The following is a 25467-nucleotide window of genomic DNA, read 5'->3' on the forward strand; positions in this document are numbered from 1 at the left end:
GTCACCCTACGATCCAAGGTAAGCACAGCAGGCCGTCCTGTGAACCATGAATTCACTTCATTTGTCGGCTCTTCGAAGTCACAGTGTATCTCCAGAGGTCTCAGTCTTTTGTCATAGCCTCTGTGAGGCCCAAGGTATGAAGGTCATGCTTGACCACCTCATCCCATGTCTTCCTGGGTCTACCTCTACCCCGGATTCCTTCAACAGTTTGGGTGTGGCACTTCTTCACCCATCTCTCCTCATCCATCCATAGTACATGACCATACCAATGCAAACATCTTTCCTGCACACCACGTCCGATGCTTCTTATGTCTAACATTTCTCTCAGGGCACTTACACTCTGTCATGCATGGACATTGACATCCATTGGATCATGCTAGCTTCACTTCTTTCGAGCCTACGCATGTCCTCCGCAGTCACAGCCCATGTTTCACTGCTGTGAAGCATGGTAGTTCACACACATGCGTCATACAATCTACCTTTCACTCTGAATGAGAGGCCCTTTGTCACCAGTAGGGGAAGAAGCTTTCTAAACTTTTTCCAGGCTATTCTTATTATAGTGGTAACACTATCTGAACATCCACCCCCACTACTAACTTGGTCACCTAGGTAGCGGAAACTATCAACTACTTCTAGTTTCTCCCCCTGGAGTGTAATGGAATCTGTTTTCTGAGTATCAATGGTGTCTATTGCCCTTGTGCATCTGCCGCACACAAAAGCTATCTTCTTGGTTAATTTTCCTTTGATGTTGCTCCATGAGTCCATAGTTTACACTGGGTACATCTTATGGAGTTTCTACCTACACCTTTTCTACAGATCGAGCAGGGCCACCTACCTAAGGGGGTGTGTGGCGAGTTTGCCTTCCTACTTACTAAAACTTTAGTCTTTGCTACATTGACTGTTACAGCTGTTACATTGCTTTTACAGCTGTTACATGTAACGTGTGTGTGTGTGTGTGGTGTGTGTGTGTGTATATATATATATATTATATATATATATATATATATATATGGGGGTTGGACAAAATAATGGAAACACCTAGCATCATATCTATAAAATATCTATAAAACTGTCAAAAGCTTGTTTATTTTTATGTTTTTTGATTTATTATTAGTGTTGCTTAATTGTTTTGCTAAAATTGCTGTTTCTTTTCAGATATCATCAGAAAAAGGTAATTAAAATTCATTAAAATGACAGATCTATTGGACTTTCAAAGAGATCAAATTGTTGGTGCTTGTATGGTAGGTTGCTAGTGTAACAAAAACAGCCGAAATGTTTGGTGTATCAAGAAGTACTGTCTTGAAAGTAATGACAGCCTTTGAGAAAGAGGGAGAAACCTCCTCGTCGAAACAAAACTCCAGAAGAAAACCAAAGCTTTCAGTTGGAGACCGTCGGACTCTAATGTGAATTGTTAGAAAGGATCACAAAAGTACAGGTCCCAAAATTACTGCAGAGCTTAATGACCACCTTGAGAACCCAGTTTCCACAAAAGCTGTTTGCTGGGAGCTGCACAAAGCCAGATTTCATGGAGGGCTGCAATCAGAAAACCACCACTTTCAAAAACAAACGTTGCAAAGTCTTTAGAGTGGAACAAAAACCTACAGAATTGAGCAGTGGAAGTATGTTATTTTCTCGGATGAGTCATCTTTTACCTTATTTCTGACCACCAGCTGAGTATACATGTGGAGACAGCCAAAAGAAGCATTTTACTCAGACCATCTTTTTCCAACTGTTAAATATGGAGAAGGATCTGTGATGATCTGGAGGGCTGTATTCTTGGAAATCCTCCGGCCCAATGGCTTCCCTTCATGGCAGAATTAATAGTCAAGATTATTTAAGCATTTTATCTGATCAAATTCATCCTGTGGTTGCGGAACTGTTTCTGGGGGAAAATACAATCTTTCAGGATGATAATGCACCAATTCACAAAGCTAAAGTTGTTACTGAATGGCACAAGGAACATTCTAGTGAAGATGAACATCTTATCTGGCCACCACAGTCCCCAGATCTCAATATTATTGAACATTTATGGTGCATTTTAGAAAAACAAGTAAGGAGTCGATATCCTCGACCATCATCGCTACAAGAACTGGAGAGCGCTTTAGCTGAAGAATGGACAAAAATTCCTTTGGAAACAATTCAAACTTTGCATGAGTCCATAGCTTGTAAAATTCAAGCTGTAATTACTGCCAAAGGCGGTCCTATCCCATACTAAAATATATTTGTTTGAAATTTTAAAGTGTTTCCATTATTTTGTCCAACCCCTGTATATGTATTATGTTAGATGTATTGTATTTATCTATCTATCTATCTATATATGTATATATATTGGGTCATCCCATAAATAATGTGTTTTTTTATACTTCTTTTATTTTTTTAAATTAAGATAACCAGTTTTTTAAAAATCTAATATATACCCTCCTTCATTTTCTACAATGCTCTTCCATTTATATGGTAGACTTGCAAGGCCCCTCTTCCAAAATTCATTTGTCCGTGATGAAAAATACTCATCCAGTTCTGTTCTGATGTCATCTACAGAATTCATATTTTTTCCATCCTTTGTTATTGTTTGGTTTTGGTTTAAAAGTTCAAAGTAGACTAAACCTTTCATATCCCACCAAACAGATAACAACACCTTATGTGGGTGAAGACATTCTTTGGCCTGGGATGCTTGTGTTTCTCTTTTCCCTACCCACTGTCTTCGGTGCTTAACATTTTTATACAGAACCCATTTCTTGTCACTATTCAGTCCAAAACAGGTCCATTCATGAGACATGACAGCAAAGAAGAGCATACATTCACTCTCTGCGCACGATTATATTCTGAGAGTTTGTGATGAACTCATTGATCCAATTTTCTGACTTTTCTGATGGCTCATAGCTGTTGATGAATGGTTGAATGACCAAATGCAAGTTTCTCAACAGTTACGAGGTTTTGTTCAATTAGGGCTTGCAGGACGTTCTTGTTGAGCTCTCATCATCATCATTTTTCGACCGTGGTCGAGACAATGGAATTTACCATGCTACGCCAGACTTCACGGTCCATCATGGCATTACGGAGGTCCTGTTGCTGGATGCCTGTATCCCTGGAAATAACATCAGGGTAGGAGAGTGTGCGCCCTCTGGTATCACAAGCAGATGGCTTCCAGAGGAGAAGAGTAGAAATTGCCTCGTTTTCAGCTCTACAACAATGTCCAGCAAACTGGACTCTCCTACCTTTCACAAGAGATGACACAGGTGGTAGTTTCCCATATATTTGCATTTTGGTTGGATGGCGCTTCCACGAGAGATTTTGAGCTCTCATAAGGAGGCGAGTGTAGGTTCCATCCAACCACCTCTCAAGCTTCTTTGATAACGTCCAGGTTTCTGAGCCATATAGTAGAATTGGTTCGACTGTGGCTTTGAATATTTCAAGTTTGAAGTCTCTACTTAGATTTGATGACCAGATCTTATGCATGTCATTATGCATGTTGAGCTCTACAGATCTTGCAGGAAGAGGCTCGTCTTCTAGGCTATATTTTCTGGGTCAGAATTTCTGGAACCACTGTTGACACTGGCTTATTATCCAATCCCCATATATTGCTTTAATATTCCTCGCACTTTCCATTGCATTGTTGAACTTTATTGAACTCATAAAGCAAAATATGCCAAATATTCTCCTTTGTTACTTGCATTATAGCATTGAAAAATAACTGCCAAAATCGAACTGAACTCTTCAAACTTGCACTAAGAATACTACCTGCTTTCATAGCTAGTTGATGCAGGTAATTTATCCCATTCCCTCTGACTTCTAATTCATGCAATTGAAAGAAACCACATCATTTATGGGATGACCCTACACATATATATATATATATATATATATATATAGGCGCAGGAGTGGCTGTGTGGTAAGTAGCTTCCTTACCAACCACATGGTTCCGGGTTCAGTCCTACTGCGTGGCACCTTGGGTAAGTGTCTTCTAACTATAGCCTCGGGCCGACCAAAGCCTTGTGAGTGGATTTGGTAGACGGAAACTGAAGGAAGCCTGTTATATATATGTATGTGTGTGTATATGTTTGTGTGTCTGTGTTTGTCCACCCAACATCGTTTGACAACTGATGCTGGTGTGTTTACATCCCCGTAACTTAGCGGTTCGGCAAAAGAGACTGATAGAATAAGTACTAGGCTTACAAAGAATAAGTCCTAGGCTTACAAAGAATAAGTCCTGGGGGCGATTTGCTCGACTAAAGGCGGTGCTCCAGCATGGCCGCAGTCAAAAGACTGAAACAAGTAAAAGAGTAAAAGAGTAAGAGTATATATATATATATATATATATATGTATGTATACACACACATACTTGAATGTTTCAGCCTTGAGGCTGTGGGCATGCTGGGGCACTGCTGTGATTGCTTGCATGCTTGAAATTTAATACAGCCAAAATGGTACATAATGGAAAAACACTCCAAAAGTAACGTAACCCTGAAATGGGAATATATAATACTGTGAAAATTGTTTCCATTAATTTTATGTTATACAACAATTACTTTTGCATTTTTTGTAGAAGTATGCTCACAGGCCATAAATAAATGCTGTTACTGGAGTTCAAGTTTATCCCGGAAGATCTATTTCTATGGGATGCTGTAAATAATCAATAAAACCTTTAACATGAACTTGTAAACAGACCTATGATGACACAAACGAATTGAAATATTTCACTGAATCATCAGAAAATCAACTTTCATTTCAGTGCAATGTTGAGATCAGCTTCAATGTTTCATAACCTGAACCATCAATGATCCAACAGGTTATGGGTAGTCTAATACATATCACATGTTACATACATATATGTTACATGTAATATATACATGTTATATATGTTATACTTTTACTTTACTTACTTTTTTACTTGTTTCAGTCATTTTACTGCGGCCATGCTGGAGCACCACCTTTAGTCGAGCAAATCGACCCCGGGACTTATTCTTTGTAAGCCCAGTACTTATTCTATTGGTCTCTTTTGCCGAACCTCTAAGTGACGGGGACGTAAGCACACCAGCATCGGTTGTTAAGCAATGCTAAGGGGACAAACACACACACACACACATATATATATATATATATATATATACATATATACGACAGGCTTCTTTCAGTTTCTGTCTACCAAATCCACTCACAAGGCATTGGTTGGCCCGGGGCTATAGCAGAAGACACTTGCCCAAGATGCCACGCAGTGGGACTGAACCTGGAACCATGTGGTTGGTTAGCAAGCTACTTACCGCACAGCCACTCCTGCGCCTATGTAATATATATATATGTAATATATATATATATGTAACGTGTGTGTGTGTATCTATGTATCATCATCATTTAATGTCCACCTTCCATGCTGGCATAGGTTGGACGGTTTGATAGGAATTCTGCAGATGGAAGACTACACCAAGCTACTGTGTCTGTCTTGGCATAGTTTTTATGGCTGGATGCCCTTCCTAACACCAGCCATCTCCCAAAGTAGACTGAGTGCTTTTTATGTGGCACCAGCACATAAGCACACCCTAGCAAACATGCACATATACACCAATGAACTGATACCATCAGCTCTTACCCACACACTTCAGACACACACACATACAGGCATTAGATACCCACATCTATGCACTCATACATACACATGCCCTTGCCAGCCATGGATCTGATTTTGTGCAAGTCCCTTTCAGAGATCAGCCAGATAAACAGACACCATCCATGTGCTTATATATATATTTAATTTTTCGACTTGGTTTGAAAGATTCTTTATGTGAATTCATGTGTTGAAGCATATTCTGTTGTGTCTGGGAAGAGTCATTCTCTTTTAGTGTGTGAAATATTAAGGCACTAAAAGAGAATGACTCTCTCCAGACACACCAATATATAAATATATATATATATATATATATATATATATGAAGCGTATGAAACTTTAAGTTGCATGGGACAGACTCAAATTGTTTAAAACTGTTTCATAGGCTTCTTATCGTGCTCTAGCTTGTTGGGTTGAGGTTGCCAAATGGAGAGGTGCAGGAACGTCCAAGATGGTTAGCAGAAACTGGGCTACTATTTGTGGAGGCAGGTCACATGGTGTTGTTAGAAGTGACATTGTCATTCTAGCAATACCAAATACATTGCGGAGGAGAATTTCTTGGACTGTGTGGCTGAACAGGAAACTGATGGTGTCTGGCTGGTCTCTGAAAGGGACTTGTACAGACTTGCATAGATGTAGGTGTCTGGTGCCTATATGTGTGTGTATCTGCTGTGTGTGGGTAAGAGCTTATGGTATCATTTCATTTAAGGTGGCGAGCTGGCAGAAACGTTAGCACGCCGGGCGAAAATGCGTAGCCATATTTCGTCTGCCGTTACGTTCTGAGTTCAAATTCCGCCGAGGTCGACTTTGCTTTTCATCCTTTCGGGGTCGATAAATTAAGTACCAGTTACGCACTGGGGTCGATGTAATCGACTTAATCCGTTTGTCTCTCCTTGTTTGTGCCCTCTATGTTTAGCTCCTTGTGGGTAGTAAAGAAATAGGTATCATTTCATTTGTATATGTTTGCTAGGGTGTGCTTATGTATGGATGTGTATCAACCATGTGTGTGTGTGTACGTTTGCTAGGTTGTGTGTGTGTGTGTGAGTGCAGGTGCATAAGAGCCATACGTGGGTACTTATCTGGGCGTAAATGTGGATGTATGTGTCAACTATGTATCTATTGGTTTTGTGTGTGTGTGTGTGCATGTGCAAATACATTTAAGTCAGCATCTGCTGCATGTGGCTGTTTCTGTTTAGAATGCATGTGTAGGTGTGTGCGTATGGACATTTAGTGGAGCATGAGCATGTACATTCCTGTAGTTATGTGTATGTGTGAATGTATGTGTGTTTATCTGGGTGAATACATGTGCATGTGTTTTTACATCTGGTGTGTATGTGTCTACATATATGTGTGTGTGTGTGCTTCTGATATTTGTGTGTGGGAGTACATCTGGTGTATGCTAGTGTAGTGTAGTTGCAACAGTGTTGCTGAGTGGGGGATAGAAGTTAGTGTTGGATTGAGATTTGGTAGTGTTAGAAAGAGGAAGAAAGTGAAGTATTAAGAATGACACAAACATAGAGACCGGCATCAATTGCAAACCAATAGGGAAGATTACATTGGAGAAACTAAACCCACTTTAACCCTTTCGTTACCAACCCGGCCAAAACCGGCTCTGGCTCTGTAGTACAAATGCCTTGTTTTCATAAGTTTTGCATTGAAATCTTCCACCAAACCTTAGTCGCAATTTATATACCTAACACTAGTTGAATGATAACTGAGTTATTTTACTAAATTCTTTGTTATATTTAAAATAATTGAAAGAAACACAGAGCATCTCAAAATAAGTACAGTAACGAAAGGGTTAAGAATGAGATTAAATATTCATTGTCAATAACTATGCAACCCCCAAAACAAGACAAATTCCCCTGAGTGAAAATCTGGACCCATGCACAAAAACCAAATCTCTCAGATTTCTTACCTTCTGACTCTATCTTGGACAATGCTCCAGACCAAGCAATTAATAAAGAAAGTTCATTTATTTAATACAAGCTGCTGCTGCTGCTGAACATATAAAAACCATCAGCAATTCCTGAGACTCCTTCTCTGAATTATTGTAGAATGTCTGCTTGAAGTTGTTAAGAAAACCAAAATTAATCCAACATTATCTTACCCATGCCTTGTTAACAAAAAAAAAGGGATATGTTTTGACTTGTGCAATAGGATGGAATTAATACTAATGGATCACATTCTTTGACAATAATTATCTGTAACACTTTTTATGTAAACAATAATTACATTGGTTATTTATATCTCTTTGCTAAACTGTCATATGACATATTCAATGGAGGAAAACTTTTGTGTGACCTTGTGTTACTGTCACATGAGTGTAAGAGAGGAATGTTGACCAATCGATTTGTATGTTAACAGAAAACATTCCGAGTCACATTCCTACTTAAAAAACAAACTATTTTTATCACAATGGCCAGAGTTGACATAATTCACAACACATTTCCAAACACTATACATTTTTGAAAATCTAATGTGAAACCGGTCAAGTGTATTTCTAATTTTAAAATACAATTAAATTCTAATTAATTCTAATATATTCTCTGTGCATTTTAATTTCTTCTGTTCCTTCACTTGTTTGGATTAATAACAATCACACACACACAACAAACAATGAAGTTAAGTGCAGTCTTCTCCCATGCAAGATTGGAAAGAATGACAGTTCACCGCCAACAATTGAGGGATCCCACCGCAAGACAGATACCACTTAGTGGGCATTTAGATCTCTGTGCACACAAGTCCCCCAAATTCCTAGTTTTCCCACTATACCAATGCCCGGACAACACTACTGACCAAACATGAATAAATAGGGAAAATAATCTTATTCAAAAATACAGACCACAACTCAACATACTCTAACATACCCACCAGGCACACATCCAAAACAAAACACACAGAAACACATACAGATATACAAAATCACACACACACAAAAACAATGCAAACCTCTGATGCAAACACACACACATACCATGCAAACACACACACACACCACACACACACACATAAACACAATATCCCCACACTAGAGCACAAACCCTCACACATTCCAAGAAAAAACACATACATATATACACTTGCAATATGATTCTAGCAACCATAACCAACACTCACACACACATATATAATATAAACACGTACATGCACACACCTACACACACCACCCCGACCATTCTGACCTCTAAGACCAGTCCCCAAAACCACTGAACCATGAGAGACTAACACAGAAACACAAAAATCCTTTCAATTCCACATTTGTCTTTCTTCCCCCACCCAACCAACCTCCCACACTGTCCCTTAAAATAGCAAACAACCCTTAGCTTCACACAAAATAAAAAATGCTAAAACAGGTCAGTTCATCTCAAATTCTTTGTAGACTCCTAAATATATCTCCTGTGTGTGTGTGTGTGTGTGTGTGTGTATATATATATACTACCAAACATGATTTTTATTGAGCTCCTAATACTTTTTGTTTAATATTTTCTCAAGATATTTCCTTGTAAACTGTTTTTAACATTTTCTTATTATCAAAGAATGTATTTCTGTTTTATAATACTTTTGTGACAACCAATACTTAACACAACAAAACTTATACAAAGCTTTTACATTTTACTTTTGACAATCTTTTTCTAAAAAAGTGAAACCAGTCAAGTGAATAAACATCTTTAAAATTGCACTTTCAAACCTTCTTTCATATATATATATATTATATATATATATATATATACACACACAATTGTGTGTTTGTGTGTTGGAATTTTCCCCCCACCACCATTGCTTGACAACCAATGTTGGTGTATTTACATTCCTGTAACTTAGTGGATCAGCAAATGAGACTGATAGAATAAGTACTAAGTTTACAAAGAATAAGTCCTGGGTTTGATTTCTTTGACTAAAGGCAGTGCTCCAGCATGGTCACCGTCAGATGACTGAAACAAAACAATAAAAGAATATATATATATATATATTTAGATATATACACATACAAATATGTCTCCTTGCCTTGACATTGCATGATAGTTGTAGACAAATGTCTCTTTCATGCAAGCCATATCTTTCTTTCCCAATCTTCCATGAAAACATGTCTGGTCATGGGAAAATATTACTATATTTGGAAATAGGTGATGGTTGGTAATAAGAAAGGCATCAGACTAGAAAATCTGTCTCAACAAAATCCCCCCCCCACCTCCCATTACATGCAAGCATGGGAAAGTTAACATGGTTGTTTTACTACTGGGACTTGTGGAAATTCCACAGAACGAAAAAGTTTAAGAGAAGTGATTTAAGAAAGAAAGGATGATTTTTATTTTGCAAAGTTATTTCACTTCCAGTCGCAATAATATATAACATACCGGAGCTTTGTGATTGAATTCGGTAGGTGGAAGTTACTGCCGTGTGTGTATATGTGCGTGTAGGTGCTTGTGCCTCTCCGAAAGAGAGAGAGGGGATTTTAAAATTTCCCTCTTCTATGTATTTTATATTTCTCTTTAATCTTTCTACCTCTTCAACAAACTTTTCAGCGCAGGAGTGGCTGTGTGGTAAGTAGCTTGCTAACCAACCACATGATTCCGGGTTCAGTCCCACTGCATGGCATCTTGGGCAAGTGTCTTCTGCTATAGCCCCGGGCCGACCAATGCCTTGTGAGTGGATTTGGTAGACGGAAACTGAAAGAAGCCTGTCGTATATATGTATATATATATAAGTGTGTGTGTGTTTGTCCCCCTAGCATTGCTTGACAACTGATGCTGGTGTGTTTACGTCCCCGTCACTTAGCGGTTTGGCAAAAAGAATAAGTCCCGGGGTCAATTTGCTCGACTAAAGGCGGTGCTCCAGCATGGCCGCAGTCAAATGACTGAAACAAGTAAAAGAGTATGTAATCCCCCTCTTCATGTCTTCAACATTTCTCTCTTTCTCTTCACCTTTACTCTTCCCCCCCTCCCTACAGCATGCCATTAACACTTCTCTCCCCCACTTTTCTCTCACTCTTTGCCTCTCTCTTCAACTGACCACATGATGCATTTGGCTTTAGTGTATCATATTCCTTTCTTCTTTCTTCTCGGCTCAGTTCTACTCCACCTCTCACTCCTTTCACTTCCACCTTTCTAACTAAAGCATAGCGGGTGAATGGACAAGCAGATTATTATGTAGATGCATTTCTGTGTGTGCATCCGTTTGTGCATTTGTGTGTATATATATTTGTATATATCTTGTGTATGTGTATCTATATGTGAAGGTGCATGGCTTAGTGGTTAGGGTATTCAGGCAGCGAGCTGGCAGAATCGTTAGCACGCCGGGCGAAATACCTAGTCATATTCCGTCTGCTGTTACGTTCTGAGTTCAAATTCTGCCGAGTTCGACTTTGCCTTTCATCCTTTCGGGGTCGATTAAATAAGTACCAGTTACGCACTGGGGTCGATGTAATCGACTTAATACCTATGTCTGTCCTTGTTTGTCCCCTCTGTGTTTAGCCCCTTGTGGGTAACAAAGAAATAGGTTAGGGTATTCAGTTCATGATCATAAGGTTGTCAGTTCGATTCCCAGTGGTATGTTGTGTCCTTGAGCAAGAAACTTTATTTCACATTGCACCAGTCCACTCAGCTGGCAAAAATGAACTGTACCTGTATCTCAAAGGGCCAGCCTTGTCCCATTCTGTGTCCTGCTGGATTTCCCTGAAAACCACACCAAGGGTGAGCATATCTGTTGAGTGTTTGGCCACTTGCACATTAATTTCCTGAGCAGGCTGTTCTGTTGATCAGACCAACTGGTACCCTAGTTATTATAACCAACATAGTACCAGTTTAGTTTATATATGTATGCACATAAATGTGTGTGTGTGTAAATATGTGTATATGTTTATATGTATGTATATATCTGCTAGATCAAGGCTTGGGTAGGGGTTCAAATGAGACCTTGCTGCTTCATAAAAAGTAAAGGCTCATTCGATAATGTAGTCCTTGATACATTGTGCTTGAATAACGACATTGGTTCTGGACAGAGCACATTTAACTATAGCCATACTGAAGATAAACAGCAACAGTCAATCTCTCTCAAATCATAGACTACCATACTAATAAAAGTTGACCGCATTGGATAATGGCATCTTAGGCACTGCATGATATCTAAACAACGATGGAATGATCATGGCCAGAGCACCTTTGTGTGTGTGTGTTTACATTGTGCTGCTTCACCAACTTGGCTGGAACCTGGTGCATGCATTCCTTATTGTGCCCCTGGGAAGATCTTCAAACACCTTAATCTGTTGGATTGTGGCTGGGAGATAACAGTTTACTCAAAGTAGCTGTCCTTTGCTTCCACCATGACCTCAAAACAGCTCTGGAATCTGGTGCATACATTCCTCTCTGTGTCTCTCGGAAAACCTTGAACACCACCTTGATATGTTGAATTAATATTGACCTGGGGCTAAATAACAACAATAATGGCAACTCCTGCATTCAGCATTGATAGGAACTAAAACTGTAATAGTTTTAGTTTTTGCTGTTATGTTTTAGCCTTTCTTGTTAAAAGGAAACCCCAGATTACGCTTGAATTAGGCATCTCCAACAAAATATTAATGCAAGGTTTAGCAGATCTAAGCTGGTAAATGTATGTGATGGCACATCATCATCATCATCATCATCATCATCATTTAACGTCTGCTTTCCATGCTAGCATGGGTTGGACGGTTCAACTGGGGTCTGGGAAGCCAGAAGGCTGCACCAGGCTCCAGTCTGATCTGGCAGTGTTTCTACAGCTGGATGCCCTTCCTAACGCCAACCACTCCGTGAGTGTAGTGGGTGCTTTTTACGTGCCACCGGCACAGGTGCCAGACGAGACTGGCAGACGGCCATGATCAGATGGTGCTTTTTACGTGCCACCGGCACGGGGACCAGACGGAGCTGGCAATGGCCACGGTCAGATGGTGCTTTTTACGTGCCACCGCCATGGAGGCCAGTCAGGCCACATTAGTTTGAAAACATTGCTGAGCAGCAGAAATAAATTAATATCAAAAGATAAAGTTATTCTGTATGAGAGTGTGAAAAGTGGTTGAGCTAAAAAACGGTGATGTTTAAATGTCGGATTATCTTTAATCCTTTAGCATTCAGATTTCTTTGTCAAATGTATTGCTTATTCACATTGTTTTGAATTAATCATGCATTATCTTGTAGCTTCAAGATTTTTTATGGTGTGTTTGAGAATGACACTGTAGGGTAGGTGTGAGAGGTTGGATCTGGTCAGTTTTAATATGAAACAGGTAGAATATTTGGGATGGATATGTCTGGATTAAATGCTAAAAGATTAAAGATTATTAACCTCATCTTTTAGAGATGTGTTAGTAGCATTGTGGGTGGTGGTGTAAATCTTTTCTTTGTATTTTTAATTGCTTTATCAGACAAAGGACAGCACTCATGGCCTTTCTAACAGGCACTTGAGACTTGTAGCAGGAGTGGAGGATCATTACAATAGAAAGCAGCTCATCAAATACACTGTGTGATTCTCAGATGAGAGACCTGATCTAAGCTACATGCAACTGTGGCAGAAGTTTTAGTCGAATCAATTGACCCCCAGGACTAGGTTCTTTTAAAGCCTATCGATTTCTTTAGCTGAACTGCTAAATTCTGGGGATGTAAACACATCAACAATGGTTGTCAAGCGGTGGTGGAGGACAAACACATGCGTGCGCACACACACACACCCACACACATGATGGGCTTCTTTCAGTTTCCGTGTACCAAATCCACTCACAAAGCTATAGTAGAAGACACTTGATCCTAGTACTTATTTGTTTATAAGCCTGGTACTTATTCTACCGCACTCTTTTGCTGAACTGCTAAGTTACGGGGATTTAAACACATCAGCACCATTTGTCAAGTGGTACTGGTGGTGGGAACATACACAAAGACATACACACACATGTATATGGTGGGTTTCTTTCAGTTTCCATCTATCAGATCCACCCGCACGGTTTTGGCCAGCCTGAGGCTCTAGTAGAAGACACTTGCCCAAGGTGCCATGCAGTGGGACTGAACCTAGAACCATGTGGTTGGTAAGCAAGCTTCTTACCAAATAGTCATGCCTGTGCCTATGTTTATCTTTTGCTGATGGTTATCAGTAAAATATATGAACCTCAGTAAGACTTTGAAAAACCGGTGATTGGCTCATTGAAGATCTATAACCTGGTGCAGGCCCTCTTCTTTATACGTTGCAATATAAAAATGTGCATGCACAAACTCTCCACAGCCACATCCTCATCCTCGCATGCGTATAGATGCAAAAGCTGCAGCATAGGGTGTGATTCAACCTTTTATAAGTTGGATATTTCAATCAGGCACCTAAAATTGTTTAGATAGAAGCAGTTTGAATTCTCAGGGTTTTCTGCTTTTAGCAAAACAATGGAAATAGGCAAACACTAAGAATATTTATCATTGCATAAGTTCTTTAGCCCCTCCTATGTTTTAATTTAAATATTTTTGAAGAGTTTTTTTTTTCTTTCTTTGTAAAATAAATACTACGATGGTTTACTTCTGAAGTATTTGTTTGTAATTACCTCAAAAATTAATTAGATTAATAAGAAATAAAGCGAATTCATTTATTTGAATTCAATCTAAATACAATTGCAGCGTGGAAGGTGTTTATAAGCCATTTAAGAAACACACAAAAGCCGTTCGATTCACTCCAACATTTAAGTTTAATTTGTCAAAATATTTTCGTCGCTAAAATCCGCGACCTGTTCACTGACAAAGTCGTGCAGAGATGCAGCACGGACTTTGTCAGTGAACAGGTCGCGGATTTTAGCGACGAAAATATTTTGACAAATTAAACTTAAATGTTGAACGGAATCGAACGGCTTTTGTGTGTTTCTTAAATGGCTTATAAACACCTTCCACGCTGCAATTGTTTTCGTTTCAGCACACGATCTCAGATCAAATTACTTGCTATGCGAGTACATCTCCGTAAATCTAAATACACTTGGAAGTTAAATATATTTGGCACCTAATTAATATCCAAATCTTATAGCAGCAAAGTTGCCTTCAAACAACATCCTTAGGAAAGGAAGGACTCATTGGATAATGATGTCATCAATATATTGTATGAAAATTAGATGGCATGGTCATGGCTGGAACGTATTTGCTCATAATTTAAGTTTCCTTGATCAGAAATCAACAGCAACATTTCTGATTATATTTCAGCTTTAATCTGAAATTCAGTTCTTAATAACTGAAGGTTTATCAAGGAATAAATCATGGAGATTATTCAGTTCGGATTGAGATTCTAGTAACAATTCTTTAATTGTTAATCTGTAATTTTAATTTTTGTTTCATAAGCAATTTTGCAGGTCTGTCTGTGTGTCTAAGTTTGTGCAACATCTCTTCTGCTTCAAATAAGACCCAAACCTGCAGAAACTCATTTGATGGGTTGTACTGTTATTTGGTGGTAGACTTAGCCACCCAGCCTTTTGCTGCTTTTAACACATTCCACTCTTGCAAACATTTGGACTAAGCTTCTTATCCAAGGCTAATCTGAATTAAAGTTTCTCTTCATCATGAAACCCAGAAACCATGAAAAAATATGACTATGGATACTGCCCTCCTCTGCTGAATAACGCAGAATCTTTTTTTTTTACTTGTAAAAGTTCAAAATTCAATATCAAAACACATATTTTGTTGAAGTTATAACGCTTAAACACATCTCAAGAAAAGATGATGGTAATTAGGCTGAAAGTTTGAAGTCACTTAACTCTTCCCCAGATAGAATGAATGAGGCACTCTACTGAAAAGTATTGAATTTAGTTTTTCTTATATATATATTTTAAATGAAAACAAACATTAATAATTCCTTTTTGATCTCTTCAATATTCTCTTTCTCTTTTTTACAGTTAAAAATGCCCAGGCCGCACAAACATTCACCATGATGTAGGAAAGACAAATATACCGCAGAACATTGGCAGTTCCTAAACTGGATAAATAAATAATTGTTTCTGTAGGCCTTTGTGCCTCTTCCTTGTTTACAGTTGTGCTTGGACAAATACAGGCTGACAACAACAAAGAGAGAGAGAGAGAGAGAGGGAGAGACAAATACACACTTACAGAAAGAGAGAGAGAGTATTTATTTGAAATTTTATAAAGTGAGGAGTGACTCTTCCTCCACTTTCAGGATGTGTACCAACTGTAAACTTTTAGCTGATCCATTGCTACATCAGTTGTTTCTTGACTCTAGCACGTGCAAGAGCTCTTTTGCAGTCCAGAGCATTTTATCTTCCTATCCTATTAATCTTTCATTCACCTCACCAACAGACCACTCCATCTCTTTGCTGACACTCTCTCCTTCTAGTTCTTCTACATCCTCTCTTATACTACCTATAGCAGCAGCAGCAACAACAAACTCATTTTGATTAGTTACTCAGCAATGTAAGTTACAACTTTTTCCTTCTTGTGTTCAGTAATTTCCTGTTTTATTGTTTTATCTCTCTTCCTTTTCCTCCCCCCCACTCCCCTCTAATTGAAAACAATTTCTTGATTTGTTGCAGGTCAGCTCTGATTCAGCAAGCATATGATGAAAAGCATTGTAGCCATAATATAGGTCTGCATTATGTAATGCTTTTTATTTCTTTCTTTCTTTTGTTTTTTTTTTATTTAAGACAGTAGTTTGCGGCTGCTATTTTTACAACTTCAAAGACCACCTTATTGGTCTGTAGTCCATGTGTTTATGGTCCAGCAATTTGTTATACATTTATACACCTTTGTGTCTACCAAGCAGTACCTCAATTCTCCTCAAGTCGCTGAAGGAGCCTTTATGTGGCCACTTGGCCGTATCATTCTCAAAATGCACTCTACAGTCTTAAAAAAAAAAAAAAATAAAAAGAAAGGGATACGTTCAATAAATTATGCCACTAAATAAGATACATGGTGGTCATGTGGGGAACTTTTTTCATCATAGTTCTTCTCAGATCAGTGCTGACTTGCAGCCCAGTGGCAGCAGTGTATTTACATCGGAAGTACCCGTGGCAGTAAATCAGCAGACATTGATTTATAATGGTGATGTATCAGAAGATCAACGGTTATTGTTCATCCATTCATACAGCTTCTGTCTTTGCACAGTTATCATTAATTTTCTTCTACTTTTCAGTGATATTTAATTTGCCTCTGTGACTTGATAATTATGTCTTTAATATCGTTTTACATCTGTTCTCAGTTTCAGCGTGTGCACACATCATCATCATCATCACCACCATCCTTATCATAACATCCACTTTTCTGTGTTTGCATGGGTCACACGGAATTCATATACCCAGAAGTGCTTTCTGTCACCAGACTTTCCTTTTCCCGAGCACAGTAGATATTTTCTCGTGGCCAGCCATGTTTTCCGTGAAAGACTGGAAAGGAACAACATCGCATGTATAACATTGACGCTTGCTTATAACCATCGGGTGATGGCAAGAGCAGGTGTTTCTGAATTGCAAGACAACACATGAGAGCTAACCAAGATGTTGTGTGTAAATGGAATAATAGTGCATTTGCATTTAGTGATTCTGAAAAGGAAGAGGCATGGAAATATTAATATAGAAGGCTCCAGAATTGAAAGTGACAACAGTTTTTTGTTTTGGTATTTGAAATTATTATACTGCATCATAGGATCTATGTATCTCATTTATACTTTTAAGAGTGCTGTGTGTGTGCTTCAAAATGAGATCTCTTTTGTAATGTAGCTTTCCACTCCTAATGACAGCAACCTCATTTCATTCAAGTACATTGAAATAAGTTTTCCAGATGGCCTCTTATTTTCATTAAACAATTTGAAACTTCAGAACAGATGCAGATTCCAAAGCATAGTTGAAACTCCTGACATAACTGTTTTATGCATGGAACATTTCTGGAAGTTTACAAATTAAGTCAAACTTGGAGACAGTGTTTATGTTAAGAACCTGTCTCATCAAGTCAACAGCAAAGTACAGCTTCAGAAATGGAGGCTTTTCATTGGGAGGGGCTAAAGTGAACTGATTTTGTGGTAGATCTGCCCTTGTACTTTAAAAGTTTGCATGACTTATGATTTCTGTTGTTCTTCTAAAAGTGCATAGATCTTAGTGGTGGCAGTAAAAAGGGCTCTGGTGGCAGTAAAAAGGGCTCTGGCAGCTCAATAAAAACTGGTAGATTAGCTTTTTCCATTGGACCGGCATATTGCACTTGTCTCTTGTTTCCATTTGTTGTTCAAGCACTTGTCACAAATTTTTAATGAGATACCATTTGAAACTATTTTTTCAGAAGCGCACTTATGCCCAGGATCATATTTGAAGGCAGCTCTTTTCCACAGCTTCTGTGGGTACGTGAGCTTTCTATCTGGCCTGACACTCTTGAGGGCATTCATAATGCATGCATGGTGAACCTGTTGTTCATCAGGCATTTCTACTTGTCCATGGACAGCCCTGTCTGGTAGCTTTCTGTTTATAGTGTCATGTTCACTTTCAGTCTCAAATTTCTTGCCAACTGCATTTCCTAACAGCATTGAGCTTGCAGTCTTTATTGAGGCAGTTCATCTGTTTGTTTCCCTCAGAAGCACACTTGCATTCGGCAACAAAAGACATTGGAGTTGTGGCACATATTTTCTGTGCCATTATTGATGGAAACAAATTATTATGAAAGCAATTGAAAAGCAAGTGTTCTTTCTTGTTAAACCAGAGAGGAAAAAAGTCTTACATCAAGAAAATGAACAACCAGGAAGCTACGTGATCATTGTTGTAGAATAAAATTATCAGTGTATGGTGCTGACTTGTGGCTATATCTTAAAGGGAAATTATAAAATGTGATTGCAAGAAATGTAAGTCAGAGTGTATAGAAATTTAAACGAAAATAGTTTGATATAGTCAAACCTCCAAAGATACTGGAAACATTTCCCCGACCCCTTTGTATTATTTTTGTCTTCTACTCAAATGTTGACACATTTTTTTGTAATGTAAATATTGAGAGAGATAGAGAAATACATACCAGTAAAAAGAGAGGATTTGTAACAGTCAATGATGAATGGGAGAAGTAAACCATTGAGAGTCTGAAATGAGTTGGCTGGGGAGAAACAAATGAATGTTAGATAAAAGAGAGAGGTTGGGGCAAGAATTGGACATAGTGTGCAGGTATGGCTGTATAGTATGAAGCTTGCTTCCCAACCACATGGTTCTGGGTTCAGTCCCACTGTATGGCACCTTAGGCAAGTGTCTTCTTCTATAAGCCTTATGAGTTGATTTGGTAGACGGAAACTGAGAGAAGCCTGTGTGTGTGTGTTGGTATGTTTCCCACCACTGCTTGCCACCTGTTGTTGTGTCTAAAAGCCTGTAACTTAGAGGTTTGGCAAAAGAGTTCGATAGAATAAGTACTTGGCTTAAAAAAAAATAAACTGGGTTTGATTATTTTGATTAAAAACTCTCCAAGGCTTGTGGCCCAGGATGGCCGTCTAATGATTGAAACGAGTATAAAAGAGAAAAGCCACACAATCACAAACTTAAAAATGAGTCACTATTCAGAACTTGTTTTTGTTGGTATTTGGGTGGCAGAGGACAAAGCACGAGGAAACTCCACTGAGTAACCCGGGTACACATGGATTTCAGTTAATACTATTCCCTGCTACCTAACACTATTGAATAAATGCATTGTTTTGATTTATTGCATTTTATACTAGTGTAATATTAGTATCAATTATATATATGCGTGTGTATGTATATATATATATATATATATATATATATGTATGTATAGGCACAGGCATGGCAGTGTGATAAGAAGCTTGCTTCCCAACCACATGGTTTCAGGTTCAGTCTCACTGCATGGCAGCAAGTGTCTTCTACCACAGCCTCAGGCCAACCAAAACTTTGTGAATGGATTTGGTAGATGGAAACTGAAGGAAGCCTGTTGTATATCTGTATATATTTATGTGTGTGTATGTGTGTGTGTCATTGTGTCTGTGATTATCTCCCCACCACCACCACCTGACAGCCAGTACTGGTGTGTTTACATATCTGTAACTTTGTGGTTTGGCAAACGAGACTGATAGACTAAGTATGAGGCTTATGAAAAATAAGTACTGGGGTTGATACATTCGACTAAAAATCCTTCAAGGCAGTGCTCCACCATGGCCACAATCTAATGATTGAAACAGCACGTGTATGTATATATATACAGGGTGTGGTGAAATAACATGGACATCTCATTTTAACAGATATATTTTCCAAAATGACATAAAAATATCTTGAAATACTTAAGAGTAAATTGAATTGAATCATCATTGGCTTCAACCATGGCCTCCAGATGACTTCAGAATCTCCTGCAACTCTTCTGGGTCATCTCCTTGATTAGGTTGGTGAATGCTGCCATAATCCTTTCCTTCAGTTCATCTTTTGTTGGTCTCTCACTCAACTGCACCCCACACATAATAATCAAGGGGGTTGAAGTCTGGGGAGTTAGGAGGCCAGATGTTAGGGGTGATGTGGTTGCAGAAATTGTCTGACAGCCATGACTGGGTTCTCCTGCTTGTGTGACATGGTGCAGAGTCCTGTTGCCAGCCATTGGGACTTCCAGCAGCCACCCTCTTGATCCAGGGTAGCACTGCCTCCTTCAGTCACTTGATGTAGGTCTCTGTGTTGAGTGTGAAGCTGTGTGAGAAGATGAATGGAGGCATAACATCACCATTACTAGTGATCACTCCAAACACCATAATGTTGACTGGATGTTTGATTTTTATCACTCTTGGTACATGTTGGTATTGGAGCCTCTGGCATGAATGCCAAGCAGTACAGCATATTGTTTCCAAATTTCTGGCAGAGTGAATTGTATCATGGTGCTGTTTTTCTCACAAATGGTTCCCAATTGACCCTACTATACTGTGCAGTCAACAAAATGAAAAACACACAATGCACATGCATGAAATTAAAGATATAAAATGGTGACAATTTAACCATCACACCCTCTGTGTGTGTGTATATATATAAATAAATGATAGAGAATATTGTTCATTCCATTTTCTATTTAAAATCACTACAATTATTTTGACACATACATATATAATATAAAATGTGTGTGTGTGTGTGTGTGTGTGTGTATATATATATATATATATATATATATATATATATATTTTATATTATATTGAGGGTACTACTATTCATAGATACCAACACGCTAAGAGGGACCAATGCGGTCAAAACTACTAAAAATAACAAAATTTTACCGAATGCAAAACTTCAAAACACATCATTTTAAAAAGAATTCAGTTACATATCACATGTGATTTCGCATTTATGCAGAATATGCATTTCATGTTCGTCAGTGCAACAAACTCAAGAAATATAAGAAAAAACATAACATTACAAGCTCGATAGCCAACCGTAGAATTCGTCATAGTATGTACGAATGTTTATCTTTACATATCTATGAAAATGGCGGGCTTTTTCGCAATGCATTTTGGTAACAAATTGCCTAGTCGGAATAAAAATTCAGTATTGAACTATTCCAGTGAAAAATATAAATTAACAATTGAGGATAAAATCTTTAAAAGAAATTATCAGTAGTCAGCGTGAAAACCTCGTAAGAGAAAAAATCCGTAAATTCTTCCTCTTTGAAAATATTAATTTATATTTTACGGATTTTTCTCTACGAGGTTTTTCACGCTGACTATGATAATTTCTTTAAAGATTTTATCCTCAATTGTTAATATATATATATATATATTAATATATATATATATTATATATATATATATATATATATATACACATATATATCATCAGCATCATATATACTCACATGATGGGCTTCTTTCAGTTTCCGTCTACCAAATCCACTCAAGGCTTTGGTCAGCCTGATACTGTAGTAGAAGTCACTTGCAGAAGGTGCCATGCAGTGGGACTGAACCCTGAACCATATAGGTGGGAAGCAAACTTTGTAACATACAGCCATGTCTGCATATATATATATATATATATTCGCAGATGTACCATATGTATTCACATTTTCAGTCGCATTTAGTTGCAATGCAGGATTGGTAGTGAAAACAACAAACTATTTTAATCATACACAGGCACAGGGATGGCTGTGTGGTAAGAAGTTTGCTTCCCAACCACATTATTCCAGGTTCAATTCTACTGCATGGTAGTTTGGGCTGTAGCTTCTTGTTGACCAATGCCATGTGATTGGATTTAGAGGTTAGAAACTGAAAGAAGCTCGTTATGTGTGTCTGTTTGTCCCCCACCACTGCTTGACAACCGGTGTTGGTGTGTTTACATCCCTGTAAACAAGCAGTTTTGCAAAAGCGAATGACAGAATAAGTACCAGGCTTCAATAGAAAATATGTCCTGGGGTTGATGCATCTGAATAAAATTCATCAAAAAAGTGCCCCAGCATGGCCAGAGTCTAAGTGACTGAAACGAATAAAAAAGTAACCGATGGAAGATTACTACATATTTGCCTGGTGGCAAACGACAAATGTGCAAGTGTCTAAATCTATTTCGAGATTATTGGATTCATACCAGCTCAGGAATGGAGAATATTAAGAAATGTATTGATCTTAAAAGTTGTTATTATAGTTTGGTATTTGGAAATACTCACTTGTAATTTTGCTTTTAACTTTATATGTTTTTTCAGTTGTCCTACTGACATTGTTCATTGTAGCCAAATTTATTTATAGTTAATATATTTACCTCTCTATCAGAGTCTAATTATGACTCCCTAGAAACAGCAAAACTTGTTTCAGCACAAATTCACATGAAGACTCTTGCTAATCAGACATGAAAACTAATTATGGAATTTAACTAAGTAAATTATGATTTCTGAGGAATACATTGTGGTACAGTTTGTGTCCAAAGGAAATGTAGGTAGTATCATGGTTTTTAAAATCTACTGCTTTTTCTTCCCCAAGCTATAGGCGTAGGGGTGGTTGTGTGGTAAGTAGCTTGCTTACGAGCCACATGGTTCTGGGTTCAATCCCACTGCATGGCACTTTGGGCAAGTGTCTTCTACTATATCCTCTGAACAGACAGAGACTGAAAGAAGCCTGTCGTATGTATGTATATATATATATATATATATAATGTGTGTGTGTGTCTGTGTTTGTCCCCCCAACATCGCTTGACAACCGATGCTGGTGTGTTTACGTCCCCGTAACTTAGCGGTTCAGCAAAAGAGACTGATAGCATAAGTACTAGGCTTCCAAAGAATAAGTCCTGGGGTTGATTTGCTTGACTAAAGGCGGTGCTCCAGCATGGCCACAGTCAAATGACTGAAACAAGCAAAAAAGTAAAAGTGAGTAAAGAGTATATAAAGTTGTGGGTAGTAAGATATCAAGTGATATACTAAGATGCATACATTGAGTGGTCAGACAGAATTTGCACCTAAGTCCCAGCTTTACATGAAAGTGCGTGATGTCAACATATCTATCGAGTTGGTATATGTATAGGAGAACAAAAGCATAAACAGGCAGTCAACCGGTATCAAGTCAGTTTATAACGTGTTTTATACTTATATGATACACTGAAGGGAAATGCAAATATACGTAAAGGTATATATACACGCGTAAAAAGCACCATCCGAATGTGGCCGATGCCAGCACCCCATAACTGATTTCTGCGCTGGTGGCACATAAAAAACACCAACGGATCATGGCGATTGCCAGCCTCCTGGCCTCTGTGCCAGTGGCACATAAAAAGCACCCACTACACTCATAGAGTGGTTGGCATTAGGGAGGGTATCCGGCTGTAGAAACATTGCCAGATCAGACTGGAGGCTGGTGCAGCGTCCTGGGTTCCCAGACCCTGGTCGAACCGTCCAACACATGCTAGCATGGAAAACGGACGTTAAACGATGATCATGATGGTATAGCAGAAAGTCAAGTAGAGTCTGGGATGTGAAAAGTTCTTTACATTTGTATATGTATAAATATGTTACACACTGACTTGATACTTGTTGACTGCCTATCCTTTTGCTCTATTGCGTGTATACATATTAATATATATGTGTGTGTGTGTGTGTGTAGCAGAAGCAACAGAGTGACTCAAGGGCTGAGAGTTTTGTGCATTGGCACTTAACAAACTTAAGTGTCACTGCACGAAACTCTCAGCCCTTGTGAGTGTGTTCCCTCTGCTAAATATCAATAAAAATATACATATAGTTATATTTTGAGATCTATTTTTCCTCTTTGCATCACCATACCTAAATGTGTGTGTAATATATGCCCTGATATTTTTAATATATATTTATGTTTGATATTGTGGTAATATGGGAATGCTATAAAGTTACTTTTGACCGATTAGAGCATTTATTCATTGCACCCTTTAATTTGTTTTTCCTTTTTGTCTCAGTGTTACCTGAGCATGTCCTATCTTTTTATTTCCCGGTTTAACAAAATTACAAAATCACCAACATAGGTACATACATACACGCACACACACACATATATATGTAAAGCAAATTTTTGTCAGCTTAGTGATTTTGTTATATAAACAGTGAATCATTGGCCATAGCAACACTTCCGTTAACATTATGTTGTTACAGGTTGAAACCCAGTAATCTGGGTTTTGCTAGTCTGACAGGTTGAAGAATAGACACTGGTACTTTTGAAGGAAACCAAAGCTGCACAAATACTGCTTTGGAAATTACACGACATGGTTTTTCAATGACTTCAATGATGTATGGTTCTGACGTATTGACACGTAATTTTTCATAGATTTAAAAAAAAGAATTCATTTGTGGATCCACCAGGCTTCTGCTAATGGTTCATTGTACTCTTGGATATAAATTGCAGGTACTAAACTTCATAATTTAAACTTTTAAAATAATTGCCTTATATATATATATATATGTATATATTCTTTCTTTTATCTGTTTCAGTCATTTGACTGTGGCCATACTGGAGCACCACCTTTAGTCAAACAAATCGACCACCAGACTTATTCTTTGTAAGCCTAGTACTTATTCTATTAGTCTCTTTTGCTGAACCGTTAAGTTACAGAGATGTAAACACACCAACATCGGTTGTCAAGCGATGGAGGTGGGGGGGCAAACTTAGACACACAAATACATACACACATGCACTCTCTCTCACATACACACACACACACATATATATATATATAAAACTGGCTTCTTTCAGTTTTCCATCTACCCAATCCACTTACAACGCTTTGGTTGACCCATAGTAGAAGACACTTGCCCAAGGTGCCACATGGTGGGATTGAACCATGTGGTTCAGAAGCAAATGTGTGTGTGTCTGTGTGTATATGTGTATCATCATCATCATCACCACTGTTTAATGCCCGTTTTCCATGCTGGCATGGGTTAGATGGTTTGACTGGGGACTGGCAAACCAGGAGGCTACACCAGGCTCCAATCTGGTCGGCAATGTTTCTACAGCTGGCTGCCCTTCCTAACACCAACCACTCTGAGAGTGTAGTGGGTGCTTTTTACATGCCACCGGCACAGGAGCCAGTCAGGCAGCTCTGGTATCGGCCATATTTGGATGGTGCTTTTTATGTGCCACCAGCACAGGAGCTAGTTGGGATGAGGGGGCTGGCATTGATCACGTTTGGATGGTGCTTTTTATGTGATACTGGCACGGGGAGCCAGTTAGACAGCACTGGTATCAGCCACATCTACAATTTTCATTTGATTTAATTTTGATTTACTTGACTCAATAGGTCTCCTCAAGCACAGCATGTCACCTGGCGATCCAAAGATACTTTTTTTAAGTGGGCTGGTTATGCAACCCTGGTGTAGGCTACGGCTGTGATCTCACTTTACTTGCCAGGTCTTCTCAGTCACAGCATATCTCCAGAGATCTCAGTCTTTTGTCATTGCCTCCCTGAGGCCCAACATTCGAAGGTCATGCTTCA

The 25467-nt window shown here is 38.5% G+C and overlaps 1 protein-coding gene and 1 long non-coding RNA gene across 10 annotated transcripts in view; one reads left to right on the forward strand and one right to left on the reverse strand.

Annotated features, from left to right (window-relative positions):
* LOC115223375 (transmembrane and coiled-coil domains protein 2) overlaps nucleotides 1-25467 on the forward strand; it is a 354243-nt gene that overhangs the window by 109387 nt on the left and 219389 nt on the right. For all 9 annotated transcript variants that reach the window (XM_036512410.1, XM_036512416.1, XM_036512411.1 and 6 more), the window contains exon 3: nucleotides 15481-16012. Coding sequence is in view for 1 of the 9 variants with exons in the window: in XM_036512412.1 (XP_036368305.1) it covers nucleotides 16011-16012 (2 nt within the window). In the remaining 8 variants the exon portion in view is untranslated. The remainder of the gene's footprint in view (nucleotides 1-15480; nucleotides 16013-25467) is intronic.
* Nucleotides 691-8469, reverse strand: LOC118767599. The gene is made up of 3 exons (XR_005003520.1): nucleotides 8341-8469; nucleotides 8002-8004; nucleotides 691-703 (listed from the first exon to the last, which is right to left on the reverse strand). It is a non-coding gene; the product is annotated as an uncharacterized LOC118767599 (long non-coding RNA).

This window comes from Octopus sinensis, linkage group LG23, assembly GCF_006345805.1.
Source record: "Octopus sinensis linkage group LG23, ASM634580v1, whole genome shotgun sequence".
NCBI classification, from domain to species: Eukaryota; Metazoa; Mollusca; class Cephalopoda; order Octopoda; family Octopodidae; genus Octopus; species Octopus sinensis.